General features: G+C 33.6%; 1 protein-coding gene across 2 annotated transcripts in view; it reads right to left on the bottom strand.

Annotated features, from left to right (window-relative positions):
- Positions 1–7,576: 7,576 nt before the first annotated feature.
- The window catches only part of LOC148951763 (short-chain dehydrogenase/reductase family 16C member 6-like), a 97,010-nt gene continuing 88,196 nt past the window's right edge, over positions 7,577–16,390 (bottom strand). The window contains exons 7-8 of one of the 2 annotated variants that reach the window (XM_089089321.1): positions 10,176–10,289; positions 7,577–7,749 (exon numbers count right to left, since the gene is read on the bottom strand). In XM_089089321.1, coding sequence (XP_088945447.1) covers positions 10,187–10,289 — 103 coding nt within the window. In that variant the 3' untranslated portion in view covers positions 7,577–7,749; positions 10,176–10,186. The remainder of the gene's footprint in view (positions 7,750–10,175; positions 10,290–16,390) is intronic. The other variant, XM_089089322.1, reaches the window with a different exon arrangement.

Here is a 16,390-nt window from a genome sequence, read left to right as displayed (position 1 = left end):
GAATTTTATGTCCAAAAAAGCCCTATATATATATATATATATATATATATATATATATATATATATATATATATATATATATATATATATATATATATATATATATATATATATATATATATATATATATATATATATATATATATATATATATATATATATATATATATCATCAAAAGAACGTGACATTCACGTCAAACATAATTCATTGTAAAAAAAAATTCATGAAACAAAGCCAACACTTAATTAGAAAGTCAAAAATAAAAACAAAACAGAAAACAATACAATTTATAGAAATATAAAAAAAATATGATGTCAAAACTTAGTTAAAAAGTAAAAAAAAAATAGATGACAATAAAATCAAAGACTAATTTTCCTGGTTATTAACAACAAAACTCTCTCGATATCTTTCATGTTTAGCGGGGATAGAAGTCAGTTTGGGGACTTCTTAGGATTTTATACGGGACAGTCTGTTGCGGGTGGGAAGGTAGGTTTCGGGGATGATGGAGCATAAGTGGGAAGTTGACATGGTCTTGTTACCTAAACCAAGACACAGAAGGCTTTTTCTCTTGGCGAGCGTGGTTAGCTTAAACTCACAAAAAAGATAATGATATGAAACCTTCCCTTCCCCATTCAGGACTCTAAGGGCTCGTTATCGGTTATTTTCAATCTTATAAATTTGATCTGAAGAAAGACCGAAATGCCACAGTGGACAAGCAAACTCCAGTATTGCCCCAATAAAAGAACAATAAAGTTGAAGAAGATCCTTAGGGGGGCAACAAAATTTAATCGAAAGTTTGAAAAGGGAAACCAAAGGGAACGCTTGTTTTAGGATGTTTTGAACATGGGCATCCCACTTCAAGTCAGGAGTAATTGTCACCCCAAGTAGTTTAATGTATGTGACCGAGACTTTGGGAGGAATGGAGTTTGTGAGAGAAGGGAAACATCGAAAAAACACTGTATACAAATCAGATACCATGGCTAAACAACACCAACAATTTTAAATCAGCGGTTACATCACTTCAGTTACAATTGATGTAACAAAAGTGAGTTTGTTCACTCTGCCTGGAGCCATTGATCTTTTTGCAGTCACTATTAGTCCTGTCGTGCTAAAAAGCCGTTTAGCTGGTGCACATGTGGCCGGTACAGCCAGAACTTGACGAGCGTAAACTGCCACTCGCGGGATCTGCTGGAATAAGTTATTTTATAAGGGAGAACAAACCTGCACCTTCACCATAGGGCTCCTGCGCTCTGCACTACAGGAGGAACTAAACTGCACCTTTACCCTCTTTTCTTATCAACACGGAATAACCCTCCGAAATTCTTTTTTGAAAGAAGTGGTCAAGCTATAACGTTTCAAGTCAAAGCTTAAGGCTACTTCAACTTCAGTGTGCTCTGCTCATTGTGCAAAAAAAAATGTATTTCATTTCTATAGATATATTTCTATACTAGCTCTAGATAATCTACCAAGCGGGAAACTACCGCAAATCAGCATCGATAAATAAATGAAACCGAAAACTAACAAAAATAACAATAAATAACTGAGTCAAACTCAAAACGAGCAGAAATTAACATGAGTTGGACTCAAAACCCCTATGCCTTCCCAAGGCAAGAATATAATTTGCACTTTATAGAAAAAATATTAATGTTTTTACTTTTATAACTTTAATAAATCAAATAATATTAACATTTTGATTACTAAATATCAGTATATGTATATTAAACTGACAATGCATATTCATTTGTAGTTTTGTCAGTAAAGTACAAATTATGTTCTGGCCTCGGGAAGGCATAGGGATTTTGCGCCCAACTTATGTTAATTTCTGCTCGTTTTGAGTTTGACTCGTTTATTTATTGTAATTTCTGTTCGTTTTGGGTTTCATTTATTGATCGATGCTGATTTGTGGTAGTTTCACGCTTGGTAGATTATTTGATTTTAAGTGTTCATTTTTGGTTTAATGGAGTTCTTTACTTTTCTTTGAAAAAACTTATTTTTTGGAAACAGTTTTTTTAATTAATTTCTGTTCGTTTTATATTGACATAGTCTTTTCAGGGAAAAAGAAAATCATACTTTAAATCCTTTCTTTTTTTTAAGAATTTATAGTTTGGCCTGCTATTTGGATGCTGGAAAACAATTTTCAGCAAAATTTAACAACATAGACCCTTATAAAAATCTGGACACAAATAGTAGTGTTTAATTTAGTTTCATACCTCCTCTAGTTGAGCTGAAATGGAAAACTTGATAACATTCGCAAAAAAAATTTTTACTTTCTTTGATAGCTTGAATACACTTAAGCTATTTTATTTGGTCAATTTTTAAGATCAGAAGAAGACCTGAAAGTTTGAACATAATACCTTAAGTCGTTCTTGGGATACTGCTGAGATGCCTTATTGGGAATTAGCCTAAACACAGGGCATTTTGATTTAATCTTAAGGCAACATTTAGTTTTTAAACATAAAGGCAAATGGAAGGGTGGACGTGGGAAGGGGATTAGTTTCCCTCCAATCAATTTCTACTATTAAAAAGGGCATCAGCCCTTTCCATTTTCAATCGAATGAGCCCTTTTCGAAGTTCCTACGACAACTCCTTCGATTCAAAGTGCACTAGTCAAATCAAAAAAAACAACGAAAAAATAATACATTATACCCACCTCAATCTCTATAATAAAAATGTCAAGCCTTCCAATCACTTTCGATTATTAAAAAGGGCACTAGGCTTTTCGATTTTAAATCTAATGATCCCTTTTTGAGTTTCTACGACAACGCTTTCTATAAACACCGTATATACCCCCAGGGCATAAATTACAACCCTTACCCTAAGGGCTGTGAGGGTGGTTGTCATCCTCTAAGACCTAATTTCCAGAACTTTCAACTACGTTAAACAAAATGGCTATCTCAAAATTTTGATTGTATGTGTTTCGGGAAATAGTGGGCGTGGAAGGGGTGTTAGTTGCCTTCCAATCACTTTCGACTATTAAAAAGAGCACAAGCCCCTCCAATCTCCAATTGAATGAGCCTTTTTCAAAGTTTCTACGACAACTTCTTCTATATGAAGTGCCCTGGTCTAAAGAAACAAATAAGAAATATTACATTGTGCCAACATCGTTCTTATATACATCCAGGACATAACTACAAAACCCTTGCCCTAAGGGTTGTGGGGGAGTAACCTCCTCAAAAAACATATTTTCTCTCGGGAAATCAGTTACTCTGAACAAAATGGCTATCTTAAAATTTTGATTGGATGTGTTTGGGGAAACAGTGGGCGTGGAAGGGGTGTTAGCTGCCTTCCAATCACTTTCGACTATTAAAAAGGGCACTAGTTATTCCAATTTCCAATCGAATGAGCCCTTTTTGAAGTTTCTACGACAACTCCTTCGATACGAATTGCCCTGTTATGGAAAAAAAAACTAAAAAAAAAAAAAACATTGTGCCAACATTGTTCTTTACTTAGACAGCTCGATTGCGCTACCTATGACAACATCCTGAATTGCCTCATGCCCTTTTAACTACCTCTTTTCATCCGAAAATCAGAAAGAAAAATGAACAGAATTTTAAAGTGGAAGGTAGAATTTTTGTTTCAAGAAAAATTTCTTCTTCTCCGATATACATGGCGAGCCATGGCGATGGCGATGACGATATACATGGCGAGCCATGGCGATGGCGATGACGATATACATGGCGATGACAGTATTTATTTTTAAGAAACAGATTAGCCGGGATGACGGTTGAAGCCCGGAGGTTGATATCGATAACCAAAAAAGAGCAAAAACACGGCGGCGTCGTAGAGACACTACCACCGTTAAAATCAGGGGCGGCATCATTACGCTAATACAAGCTTGGCGGCGCACCACTGGGTCTTTTTCTGGTGGCGTGCCCCCGAAGTTTCGGCATGGGGTCGGGGTCTAATTTCAAAGATCCATAGCCTTCTAGAGGCCACTTTATTTGACCTTGAAATTAGCTCATAGCTAACAGCTTGTCGCGTTGTCAAGATAAAGTGCAAGCCGTGAGAAACAGCAAAATATTCTCAACTTGAAGATATGGAACAGCGATTTCGAAGATATGGAACAGCGAAGACATGGAAAAAGTGATTCTATTTAATTTTTCTTATTAAAAAGGCACTAGAACTTTTAATTTCCGTTTGAATGAGCCCTCTCGCGACATTCTAGGACTACTGGGTCGATACAATCACCCCTGGGAAAAAGAAAAAAAAAAAAAACAAAAAAAACAAATAAACACGCATCGGTGATCTTTCTTTTGGCAAAAAATAACAAATTCCACATTTTTACAGATAGGAGCTGGAAACCTCTATAGTAGGGTTCTGTTATACACTGAATCTGATGGTGTCATTTTCATTAAGATTATCTGACTTTTAAGGGGTGTTTTCTCTTTTTTCGAAAATAGGGCAAATTTTCTCAGGTTTGTAACTTTTGATGAGTAAGACTAAACTTGATGAAACTTATATATTTAAAATCAGCATAAAAATATAATTATTTTGATGTATCTATTGATATTAAAATTGAGATGAGTCTGATATGAAAAATCTGATTCTTTTGATGTATCTATTGAAATTAGAATTTTTTTTTTTAGAGTTTCGGTTACTATTGAGACGAGTCGCTCTTACTATACAGTTCATTACCACGAACTGTTTAATTTTTGTTCAAACCCCCCTCCCCCCAAAAAATTACATTTTATATAATATGGATAATCATAGGCAGCGCAATAGCGCTGCCTAAGTAAAGAACGATGTTGGCACAATATATTTTTTTTTTTAGTTTCTTGGTCTTAGACCAGGGCGCTTCGTATCGAAGGAGTTGTCATAGAAACTTCAAAAAGGCTTGAAAAAATACAACGAAAGTGCATTGTCAGTTTAATTTACATATATTGATACTTAGTAATCTACTACTACTACTACTACTACTGCTAACAACTCACCGCAGCATCAAGCCACCTGTGGCCAACACAGCGACGCACGCGCCCCCCCCCCCCCCCATCTCTTTAAAGCCTCCCTTTTTACACCCTCCCGCGAAGTTCTCATTTCCTTTGAATCTTTCTTGATGACGTCCTCCAAACCTAGACAAGGACGACCTGCTTTCCTTTTAGCCATAGACGGTTGGTCCAAAAGAACAATCTTCGGCAATCTGTCATCCTTCATCCGGTAATCAAAATGTTTAGTAATCATGTTAATCATTTAGTAAACAATGTTAGTCATTTAGTAATCAAAATGTTAATATTTGATTTATTAAAGTCATATAAGTAAGAACATTTATATTTTTTCAGTAAAGTGCAAATTATGTTCTGGCCTTGGGAAGGCTTAGGGGTTTTTAGACATACTCAAGTTAATTTTTGCTCCTTTTGAGTTTGACTCGGTTATTTATTGTAATTTCTGTTCCTTTTGGGTTCATTTATTTATCGATGCTGATTTGTGGTAGTTTCACGCTTGATAGACTACTTGGTTTTGTTTTTGCTCATTTTTGGTTTAATGGAGTTCTTTACTTTTCTTTGAAAAACTTATTTTGTGGAAAAAGTTTTTTAAATTAATTAAAAAACCATTTATGATGAACTATATCGGTTCTTTATGTAAACCTGGATTCACATATGTAGTTATGAGAGTCAGCGTGGCCGAGTGGTCCAAGGCGTTGGCGTTAGCCACCAGTCTGTCCGGAGGCGTGGGTTCAAATCTTACAGCTGGTATACGATTATGATTTAAGCACAAAAATCAAATATCTTTGAAAAGACTGCAGTATGAAAAGACATCAAAAATGCAGTTTTTAGTGGAAAATTTATTCTCTTTTAGAAATAATTTATTTTTGTTACAAAAGATTTTTAACCCAATTAATTTCCTTTAAAATGAGCCATTGAACAACTCTCTACGATGTTCCAGTAACAAGCTATCTGTGGAAAAGAAAAAAAGAGAAAAAAAAATATGCCATTTAGGCAGAATGTTGTAGTATCTGCCACTTTTCTTGATTTTCAAGCCAATATATTTCCCTTGCTGTTCAAGCCAAGGAACAGAAAATTTCCTATACAGGGGTTTCGGACAAGGCGGTTCTAATGGTGTACGTTTTGTTTTGATTTTACTCTTTTTTTTAGGAGCTATGGGTTTTATATTTCTTAACATTGGACATGATCGTCTCTTACTAGGTTGCTAGCTACCGCTGCAACCCGGATAATGTATCCCATCTTGGTAACACATGTGAAAAATATCATATTGGGTCTTTGATCGGAAACGTCTTGCCCTAAATTTGACTCCTTCTCATCATTTGTGTCGATCGATGACGTGACATCAAACATTACCGCAAAGAGTCGAAAGCGCAAATTTGGAATAGTTTCTTATATAATTACTGTTTGTTATAAGTTTTAACGTTGCTCATTACTTTCATCCCAGGCAAAACTTACCTCCCGACTTGAATGACCTATCCAAGCCTCTTCAAAAGCACTTTTGTCCTGGGAAAAGAAGATTCTAAGTACACAGCTAAATCTTGCTTGTCCTTCTCAAGCGTTGTATCCGTCTCAACCTCGTATTGTAATCGAGTTTTTTTTTTCACTGTTCTGTATATACTTGCTTTTAAAGGGTCTTGTGGGACTCCTTCTCTTTGAATTCTTATTACTTTTCCACTCGTAGTCAAAGTTTGACAGTTGACACTCCATACACGTAACCTTGTCTCTTGCTTTTAGTTTGTTCATATTATCTTGTCAGGCTTCAGTTGAATTTTCCCAAAAAACTGAACCATCCAACAGAAATAAATCATATGCGAGCAGAAACACATTTTTAGCGCGAGTTGCTAGGCAATCAGTCCAGTCCCTTTAAATCTGGTTCAATTGAAATGACTCAATTTAAATCCAAAATTATTAAAAATAAGAATTATACAATAAAGTAAAACGACTCTATTCTATTTACGTGTAAATTCGGTTTTTGATATCTACAACTGAAGCTAAGCAGTGATAAAATCAACCATTTCTCTACGCAGAAGTCATAAAATCCAAAGGTCTTTTTAGAAGAAGGAAAATACAACGCTGACTGTCTCTGACTGAATTGAGCGCCTGGGAACTTGGTGAGACCAAAATAAAACGACTTAAATGAATTCACAAAAAGTAGGGACTAGATCTGAACGACCAGAAATAAACAAATCATACGCAAGCATAAGCAGGTTTTCAAGGCATGAGTTGCTACCAGTCCAATCCCTTTGAACCTGGTTTAGTTTAAATGACTCTATCGAAAAATGAAATTAAACGATAAAATAAAGCGACTATTATATTTACATGCGAATTCGGTTTTTGGTATCTACGACTGAGGCTGTTTTGTCAAAATTCGCCGTTTCTCTACCGAGAAGTTTCAAATACAAAAGTCTTTTCAGGAGAAGAATATGAGAATTGAGCGCCTGAGACCTCGATGACGTCAACATAAACGACTTATACGACTTTGCAAAAACCAGAGGAGTAGTAAGTCACCTCCCCCTCACCCTCCTTCGAGCCACCCCTGTTGGTCAGCTTGGCTTTTTTTTACAGGAGAGATAGTGCTTTAGAAAGCACTATCTAAAACTCTCTAGACTTCAACCAGTTCACACAGAAATCAGTCAGGAAGTAAAACCATACACTTTTAATAAGGTAACTAAATAAACTATTCCAAGAGATCACACAGGAATATAAAATGGCTAACTTCGTTTTTTTGTATACCCTTCAAAATCTTCCAAAAGAACAGCTCCTCCAAGCCCTTCAAATAATTTCATAAAAGCCTTGAAGGGAATGATCCTGAAAAGAAAGATGTTAAATTACAACTGGATTCTGTGTTACATGCGTCACTAGAGAGCGGACTTTGGTTAGAAATTTTTTGAGTTGCCTTATTTTCGATATTGCAATGAGTGTTAAAGACACTTGGAAAATTCAAATATCAAACCTATCGATGGATTCGGTTAGACACATCGGGTGTCCAATATACGACGAGTCTTATGTGTTTAAGATGTAAGAAGCCTCGGGCATTTAGGTCTTTCCGTTTACAAGGTTCTAGCCCATTGCTTCCAAAGAGCTAACTCGCTCATGTAGAATCAGGCATGGACATCCATAATGTTTAAAACCACATTGGCTAGCATAACACAACAAAATTAAGGAAATAAAGATCGAACATAGGACTTTTTAAGACCAACGAAAATCATGCAAGACCAGAGTTTATATATATATATATATATATATATATATATATATATATATATATATATATATATATATATATATATATATATATATATATATATATATATATCAGAAGAAAAACGGACGAACAATACTGGAAAAATATATATATTTTTTCAAACTTCCTTTGTAGTGCTGAAGAAGGGGGGGGGGGGTTTCCTGCCGAAACAATTACTTTATTCATCCAGTATTTTCGTTGGCCTTAAAGAACACCATTCTCCATCTCTATTTCCTTAATTTTGTTTTTGACTTGGACATCAATTCTAGACGTTATAATCTAGGCATCAAGGCCAAAGGTCAAGCTGACCCTTATCTTCAAGAGAACCCTAATCTGTTACAAATGTAATATGGCTCTTTATGTCATTCTTTTATTTCCTAGGGTCCTTTAGACATTAAGGTTCTTTGGTCATTTGTTCCTAGGGTCCATATTATAGGTTATTTGCCTTGAACGTAATTTTTTTGGAAACAGATAAATGCTATATTTCTGTCACTAAATAGAACCAAATTACCCCATGTTTTACTAAATGTAGAGGATACTTACTTTTTAAATCTTCATATTTTAAACAAAGAACCATTTCAATTTTATATTTATTTAAAATGAAACTTTATTTTGTAATTTTTTGTTTCCAAAAAGAGTTGTTAATCTAATTAATTTTTTCTTTAAAAAATTAGCTACTTCAGACTCATATATATCTAAAATATAAGAAAAAATTGTTTTTTTGCTTATTTTCTAACAAACAAATTTTGAGCTTCACCATAACTCTTCAAGTTGAAAATTGTAGCACATAAACTTAGAAATTAGCAATAAAAAACCATGAATGTTTTTTCACTGACATGGAAACACGAGACAGAAACGATTATAATTTACAATGTAGACTTCCACGACTTTTAACAATTTCTCCAGGAACATATAAAAAAGAGATTTGGACACTTTATCAACGAAAATAGGATAGCGACAAAGAAAGACCTACAAATTACTTCAGTTCAGGATACTATGTACTGACAATATGTACGCTTAGGCAATATGTACTATGTACTATGTACGCTTAGGCAATAAAATTCATGTGAAGAAAAGATAAAAAAAATAAATAAAAAAAGGAATAAAGATTTGAAAAAATAAAACAGATTGAAATCGAATCTTTCAGGAGGTGAGTTATTTTCTCTTGATTTATGAGGTCATGATATATGTTTAGAGGGTAATGAGGTTTTCACTTTGGCGGATTGGCTGATAAGTATCCCTACTTTGCAGACAAGGGTCATAATCGGGGTTGCCAATTACAATTTACTACAATTATTCGAAAGAAATGTAAAGATTGAAAAAAAAATTTTAAGAGGTAGGTTATTTTCTCTTAAGCAGACATGAGGTATTTTCAGAGGGTAATGAGATTTTCACATTGGCTGATAAGTAGCCCAACTTCGTAGACAATAATAATTTACCACCATTTTTAGCGTTTTCTTTTTCTCTACTTTTTTTCCGTGTGGGAAGACACAGCAAAAAACTAGTAAAAAAATAATAAAAATTCATGCGGACATGAGATATTTTGACATGGTAGCGACTTTTTCCTTGAAGGATTTGTGACTAGGATTAGAAGCTCTACTTTGTAGAAGTCATGCTCAGGGTTGCCAACAGTAACTTATCACCATTTTAGTGATTTGTTTTTTTTTTCTTTCTTTCTGAAGTGGAAAAAACAGTAAAAAACTAATAAAAATAATTAAAAAAGCAAAATGATTACAAAATATAATAATAAAAGGAAGACAAATAATTGAAAGAGATGTACAGATCTGAAAAAATCTCTAAGAAGTGGGTTATTTTTTCTTAAAACTGAAAGAAATAAATGCTGATAAAAATACACAAAATGGAAAACTGCCCAATAAAGGAATATCACACACGAAACATGCTTGTCATGCAGAAGTAAAATATACTTGTACTATAAGCCCCAAAAAGCAACACACACGGACCCTAAGGGAAACACAGTCCCTTTTCGTACCTTTGGATGCCCTAGTCACCTTTTAAGGGTACTTTTCGTCCACGGAACTCATCCATGGAGGCAGTTATACCTGTTACATGAAGAACTGCGTACACAGCTTTCCAATTCAGCATTCTGTATAAATAACTTATCTAATTATTATAAGTATTAAATAACAATTAAAGTATTAAATATTATAAGTATTAAATCACTTATTATATTAGTTTGTGATTTTTTTTTAGCGAAAGGAATATTCGGTAATTTGTCTACTTGTATAAAAAGAAAATAATATTTTCTTACAACCCTTTCTTACAATTTGCAATTTTTGTTTCATTTTATATCCAATTCTTGTGTTAAAATTGGCCCATTATAATCATGAAATGGAACTATAACAGCAGGAGGATTGTGAAACTAAATATGATTTCAAAATAATAGTATTAGAACGTTCCACTTTCAAGAATCTCAAATGGGTTTCTAAACCTTTTACTTTTTTTACTAGAGTCAACAATTTTTACTGATTAGTTGAACTTAGTATAATTAGTTGAACTGAATCTTAGTTGAAGTTAATCAAAATAAATGGGTATGGATACTAAAGCAGTGACTATGATTTGTTTTCAAATATTTAAATAATTATTTAATTAAGATAATTAACTGATTGGTGTTTAATGTGTTTTTTATTGCGGGGATTTTTTTTTTGTATGAACATGTTGATGTTATATGCGTGTATTTGATTTTGCTTCGTTTGAATTCGTTCTTTTTTTGTTCTTGATTTTGGTGCGCCTTATTTGTCTCGCACTAGGCTATAATTTGTCATGTACGTTTCATTTTTTTTTTCATTCCCTTTTCAAGTTTTTGTAGACAGGTTTTCAATTAAATAAATAAAATAAATTAGTTGATTTCTACAAAATGTAACTAAAATACCAAGGACAGTGAAAATATAATCTGATAGTTTGAATTGGGTAAGTGAAAAATTACACAACAATATATATGTCTTAAAAATATACAAAAATCTGGAATTTAACTTTCAACTGAAGACACCCGTACGCAATTATGCAGTTTTTAGTAGTAAAGGGTGCCAAATTTGAAAAAAAGGTCCAAAAAAGGAAAAAGGAAAAAATTCAAAAAAGAAAAAAAAGGTCAAAATCAATAAAAATAAGCGAAAAATATATCGTAACAATGGCTAAAGAAGATGTAGATTTATTCTAAACTTATTTTTCTCTTTACGAATCAATAGGTTGTTGATATTTTAACTTTTGGCAGTTTAACTTCGCATATTTTAACATTTGAGTTTACATTTTCAAACTCAACCAATTACTTCTGTTTACTTATTACCGGGTTACCATTTTACCGGGTTGCTTACTTATGGGGCAACCCGGCAAAACTAACAAAAATGGGATGTTGCCCTAAAAATATCACAATTTTCAGACATCCAGAAGGAAAATCGTAAAAAAGACGCGATTTTCGGGTATAAATTGACCTAAGAGGGGTCGAGGGGAAAAAGTTTCATTAGATGTCTTTAATGCTTTCAATAAAATACCAACTATCAGGACCTTCGTTGGGAGGGTAGCACAGTCCCTTTCCCCTGGCATTATTGTTCTTTTTTAAGCATTCAAATTCAAAAGGATTTTGCTTTGAAAGCCTGAATCTCAAAAATCTACCAGGAGGAAAGCCTAATACCCGAGCCATAGCACAGTCATACCCGTTGATAAAAAACGCTAGGATTTATTCAAAATTTTTTAATCCCAAAATAATTATTAAAGTCCAAAAATTCCACTTCACAGCCAGAAGCCTTTATCATCAGAAAAAAAGAAGGAAAAAACATATAAAGAAAAAACAGCAATAAAACATACTAGACCAGGTCAAAAACCTTTGATCAAGGGTGTACGTAACTTTCTAAATAAAAACTTTTTATAAAAAGACTTAAAAAACTAAATAAAAAGACTTATTCTAACAGAACTACATATCAAGAGATGTTTCGGACGGATAATAGTAGACATGTTGTTAACATCTTGCCTCGTTACCTGTGTTTTATGTATAAAATACAATATATCTAAATAGTAGTACAATACATAATGTCTACAATACAATACATAAGTACAATACATAATGTCTACAATAGTAGACATGTTGCTAACATCTTGCCTCGTTACCTGTGTTTTATGCTTTGGTTCTTTACCATATTGGATTTTATTTAAATGTGTTTTTCCCATTTTTTCTTGTTTTTTTTTCATAGCCTTTTTTGTTTGTTTTTTTATGTTTTGTTTAGGCTAGTTTTTCGACGAGAGTTACTTCGACGAGAAACACCAAAGTAACTCAACTTCACACACCAAACTTCAACTACTTTGCTGTTCTCATCGAAGTGACTTTTTGTGAAACTTGTTACATGTTGATTTTTCAAACTTCACACACCAAGAAGATTTTTCAACTTCACCACTCCATTTTTAAACACAGGTATTAAGTTAGTTGTGATACACAAAAAGGGATTTCCATTTTGTGTTGTTTTTTTATAGCCTTTTTTGTTGTTTTTTTTTATGTTTTGTTTAGGCTAGTTTTTCGACGAGAAACACCAAAGTAACTCAACTTCACACACCAAGCTTCAACTACTTTGCTGTTCTCATCGAAGTGACTTTTTGTGAAACTTGTTGCATGTTGATTTTTCAAACTTCACACACCAAGAAGATTTTTCAACTTCACCACTTCATTTTTGAACACAGGTATTAAGTTAGTTGTGATACACGAAAAGGGATTTCCATTTTTTCTTGTTTTTTTATAGCCTTTTTTGTTGTTTTTTTTTATGTTTTGTTTAGGCTAGTTTTTCCTCTTTTTTTTCTTAATAAAGGCTTTTGGATTATAATAGAGTTACTTCGACGAGAAACACCAAAGTAACTCAACTTCACACACCAAGCTTCAACTACTTTGCTGTTCTCATCGAAGTAACTCTATTAGCTTCTGTGACCTATGTGGATCCGCTGCGACAATTGTAGATATTAATATTGGTTGTTTTTATTTCTTGGTTTTGCTTTTTATTTGTTTTTAGGTTATTTTGGTTTTTATGTTTGTTTAATCAGCGTTTAAGACGCCACATTTTCATGCAGGCGACCCATCCGCGTCGTTTTGATTTTTATTGTTTCTTTCTACCGGCCGTAGTCCCGTTTGTTTGATTCTTCATTGAGATTCTCTCTTTGTTTACTCTTGGTTCTTTACCATATTGGATTTTGTTTAAATACGACTTTTTCCTATTTTTCTCTTGCTGTTTTTTTCATAGCCCTTTTATTGTTTTGTTGTTTAGTTTATGTTTTGTTTAGGCTAATTTTTTTCCTTATTTTTCTTAATAAAGGCTTCTGCATGCGAAGGTGAAATATTCAGACTTTTATTATTATTTTTGCATTAAAACGTGTCTTTGATTGTTCATTTTTTATTAAAAACTTTGCTCTTTTCAATATTTTTTCCTAAAACTCATACAAGGAAAGGCAGGGTGGTTTAAGAAATTACATATTTATATTATGAATAGATAATTTATAATTAGATAAATATATATATAATACATATATTTATATTATAATAGAAACTATCTATGCTAACGTCGCAACTGCAGTACGGAAGCGAAAAATCAAACAGGACTTAGAAATGGACTTAGAAAATGGAAATAGACTTAGAAAGCCTGAATCAACAATAAATTGTTCCGTTTGTATTGTTCAATAAATTGTAATTGTATATCATCTACCAATGCTATATCCTTCTATCTCCTGCCAAATTGATCATACAGATTCTACATCTTTTCTAATTTGAAAAAAGCATAGACCTTCACTCTGATTGGTCAAACATAAAATTTACGCTTGAACGTTGAACACTGCTCAACTCAGAAAATTAAAAATCGGATATATTATCAGTACTGCAGTCATATGTAATTTTGATTTTATAATAGTGGCAGTAATAATTGCGTGTAAGACAGAAGCCAGATAAAAAAGAAAGAAATATACCATTTGATTTCCCATTTAATACTCTTTCAAAATATAATAACCACAGCCACCACAATTTCAACACCGTCACCTTAAGTACCACATTGTAGTGTTACTATAGTGTGGCTCAGGTATAAAAAATCCCAAATGTAACGTCAAGTTTGATCTACTTTTTTTTTTTTAATTATACGCCTTTTCCTCTATAGTCTTATTTTCCAAATGTAAGTACGTAAGATAAAATTAATTAGTTTCTACAAGTGCTGATAAATGCTCAAATTGCATCAGTAAGAAGAGACATCAGTAAGAAGTAATCAGTAAGAAGACAAATCCATTTCCTAGAAGATTTGTCTGAGATTCGCTAGGGGAAAGCGAAAACCTCATTAGGGAGACAAAAGCAATGTAAAAAGTCTTACAAGGCCTTTTGGTTGCAATATTATTTAGTTTTCCACGATGTAAGTAGGCATTGAAACATACAGCTGTTGCTCACTTTCGGCAAACAACTGTAGACATTTTTTTCAGACAAAATTTTTTCTATCTTTTTAATGAATTAAATTAAAAAACAATTTTTCAACTGAAAGTAAAGAGCAACATTAAAACTCGAAACGAAAAAAAATTATTCCGTATATAAAGGGGTTGCCCCCCCCCCGCCTCAATACCTTACTCTTCATACTAAAGTGCTTAACACTTTTAAAAAAGATTGCTATTCTAATCAAACGGCTCTTCTATATCTAATATTCTAATTAAACGGCCCTTCTATATCTAATATTCTAATTAAACGCCCCTTGTGTTTCAGGAGTCGTTCTTAAAATATTGGGACAAACAGTCAAACTTTAGCGTAAAGAGCAAGGCATTGAGGAGATATTGAGAGGGCTCGTTTGATCGAAGATCAAAAGTTATAATACCCTTTTTAAGCGACCAATAGGGTTCAAGGACAGGTGTCCGATCAAAATTTTGAGATAAACATTTTGTTCGCATAGTTGAAAGGTCCAATAACTTTGCCTTGGGGATAACGTGACTCCCCAAAGCTCCCGGGGGAACGGCTGTAAGTTACGAAATTTACCCGTTGTTTAGGTATAGTATTTGCTATTGGGAAGTATATCGACATTTTCCTTTAGGGTGGGGGGATTTTCTGCTAGGTGGGATTTTCCACGGTGAGGATTTTCCGTGGGGGAGGCAAGGTTTAGGGGGTGAGATTTTCAGGGAAAATTTTACACTGGGGGAACTTTAGAATTTCGTATAGTTCCTATACGAAATTCTTTTCAATTGTTTAAGCATCTCTGCTGATAAAATAACATGTGGAGATTACTCCAGCGGAATTTTCAGAGGGGTTAGAATTGTCTGGAGGAGTTTTTTCATGGAGGGGGGGGGGAGGTCCACAGGACAAATTCTCCAGGTGGCAATTTTCCGCTGGAGCAACTTTCCACAAGGGAGTGGGGATTTCTGGAAAAAAGTCTCCACGGATGGTCGATTTCCTGACAAGATTTGAAAAACGATAACGAATTAAAACCCTTTTCAAATGAAAGTATACTAAGGAGAATTTTTCAAGAAATTTTCCTGGGAGATTTTCAGCGAAGATAGAATTTTCCGGAGGGGGGATTTACGAAACGGGGGTGATCTTCGACGTGGGAGGAACTTTATACGGAAGAATTTTCTGTGGGGAGGGGGAATTTTCTATGGAAGGGAGCTGTATTGTCCTGCATTATTTGAAAAACGATCAGATATTAACTGAAAAACAAGTTTTTTCAATTGAAAGTAAGAAGCAACATTAGAAATTAAAAGGAATATAAAAAAATATAAAATCAACATTAAAAAAATTGATGATAATTTGAATAAGAAATGCCCAGAAATTCAGTAAAATTTACCCAACCACCCTCCCCCTCCCCCCCCAGCAAAAAAATTCCTGTGTATGCCTGGTTTGAAAGTGGGATTTTTGTCGGGAAAGCATCAATTTTTTTGGGATATTGAAGAACAAAGTATCTTTCGCAAATTTTGATTTCTAGGACGAGGAAGGGAACAAAAATTCTCATCTGCCCTACTCTGTGGACGCCACTCCTCGACAATAATGACCTTCGACGTTAAGTAACTGTTTTTACAGACTGGGATACAATGTTTCACGGTTTCTGAACTTATGTGCAGTCTGAGTGTGTTCAAGTGTGCCTGAAATAGATGATAGTAACATCTATTATAATATAGATGGTTGGTAGTAACATCTATTATAATATAGATGGTAGTACCATCTATCTTAATATAGATACTAAAAATAAATCATATAAATGA

The sequence above is a fragment of the Artemia sp. Qi Xiang Cuo genome, chromosome 5 (genome assembly GCF_049724085.1).
Source record: "Artemia sp. Qi Xiang Cuo chromosome 5, ASM4972408v1, whole genome shotgun sequence".
Classification (NCBI taxonomy): Eukaryota; Metazoa; Arthropoda; class Branchiopoda; order Anostraca; family Artemiidae; genus Artemia; species Artemia sp. Qi Xiang Cuo.
The sequence above is the reverse complement of the archived record's forward strand: the minus strand, read 5'-3'. Positions and strand labels throughout refer to the sequence as shown.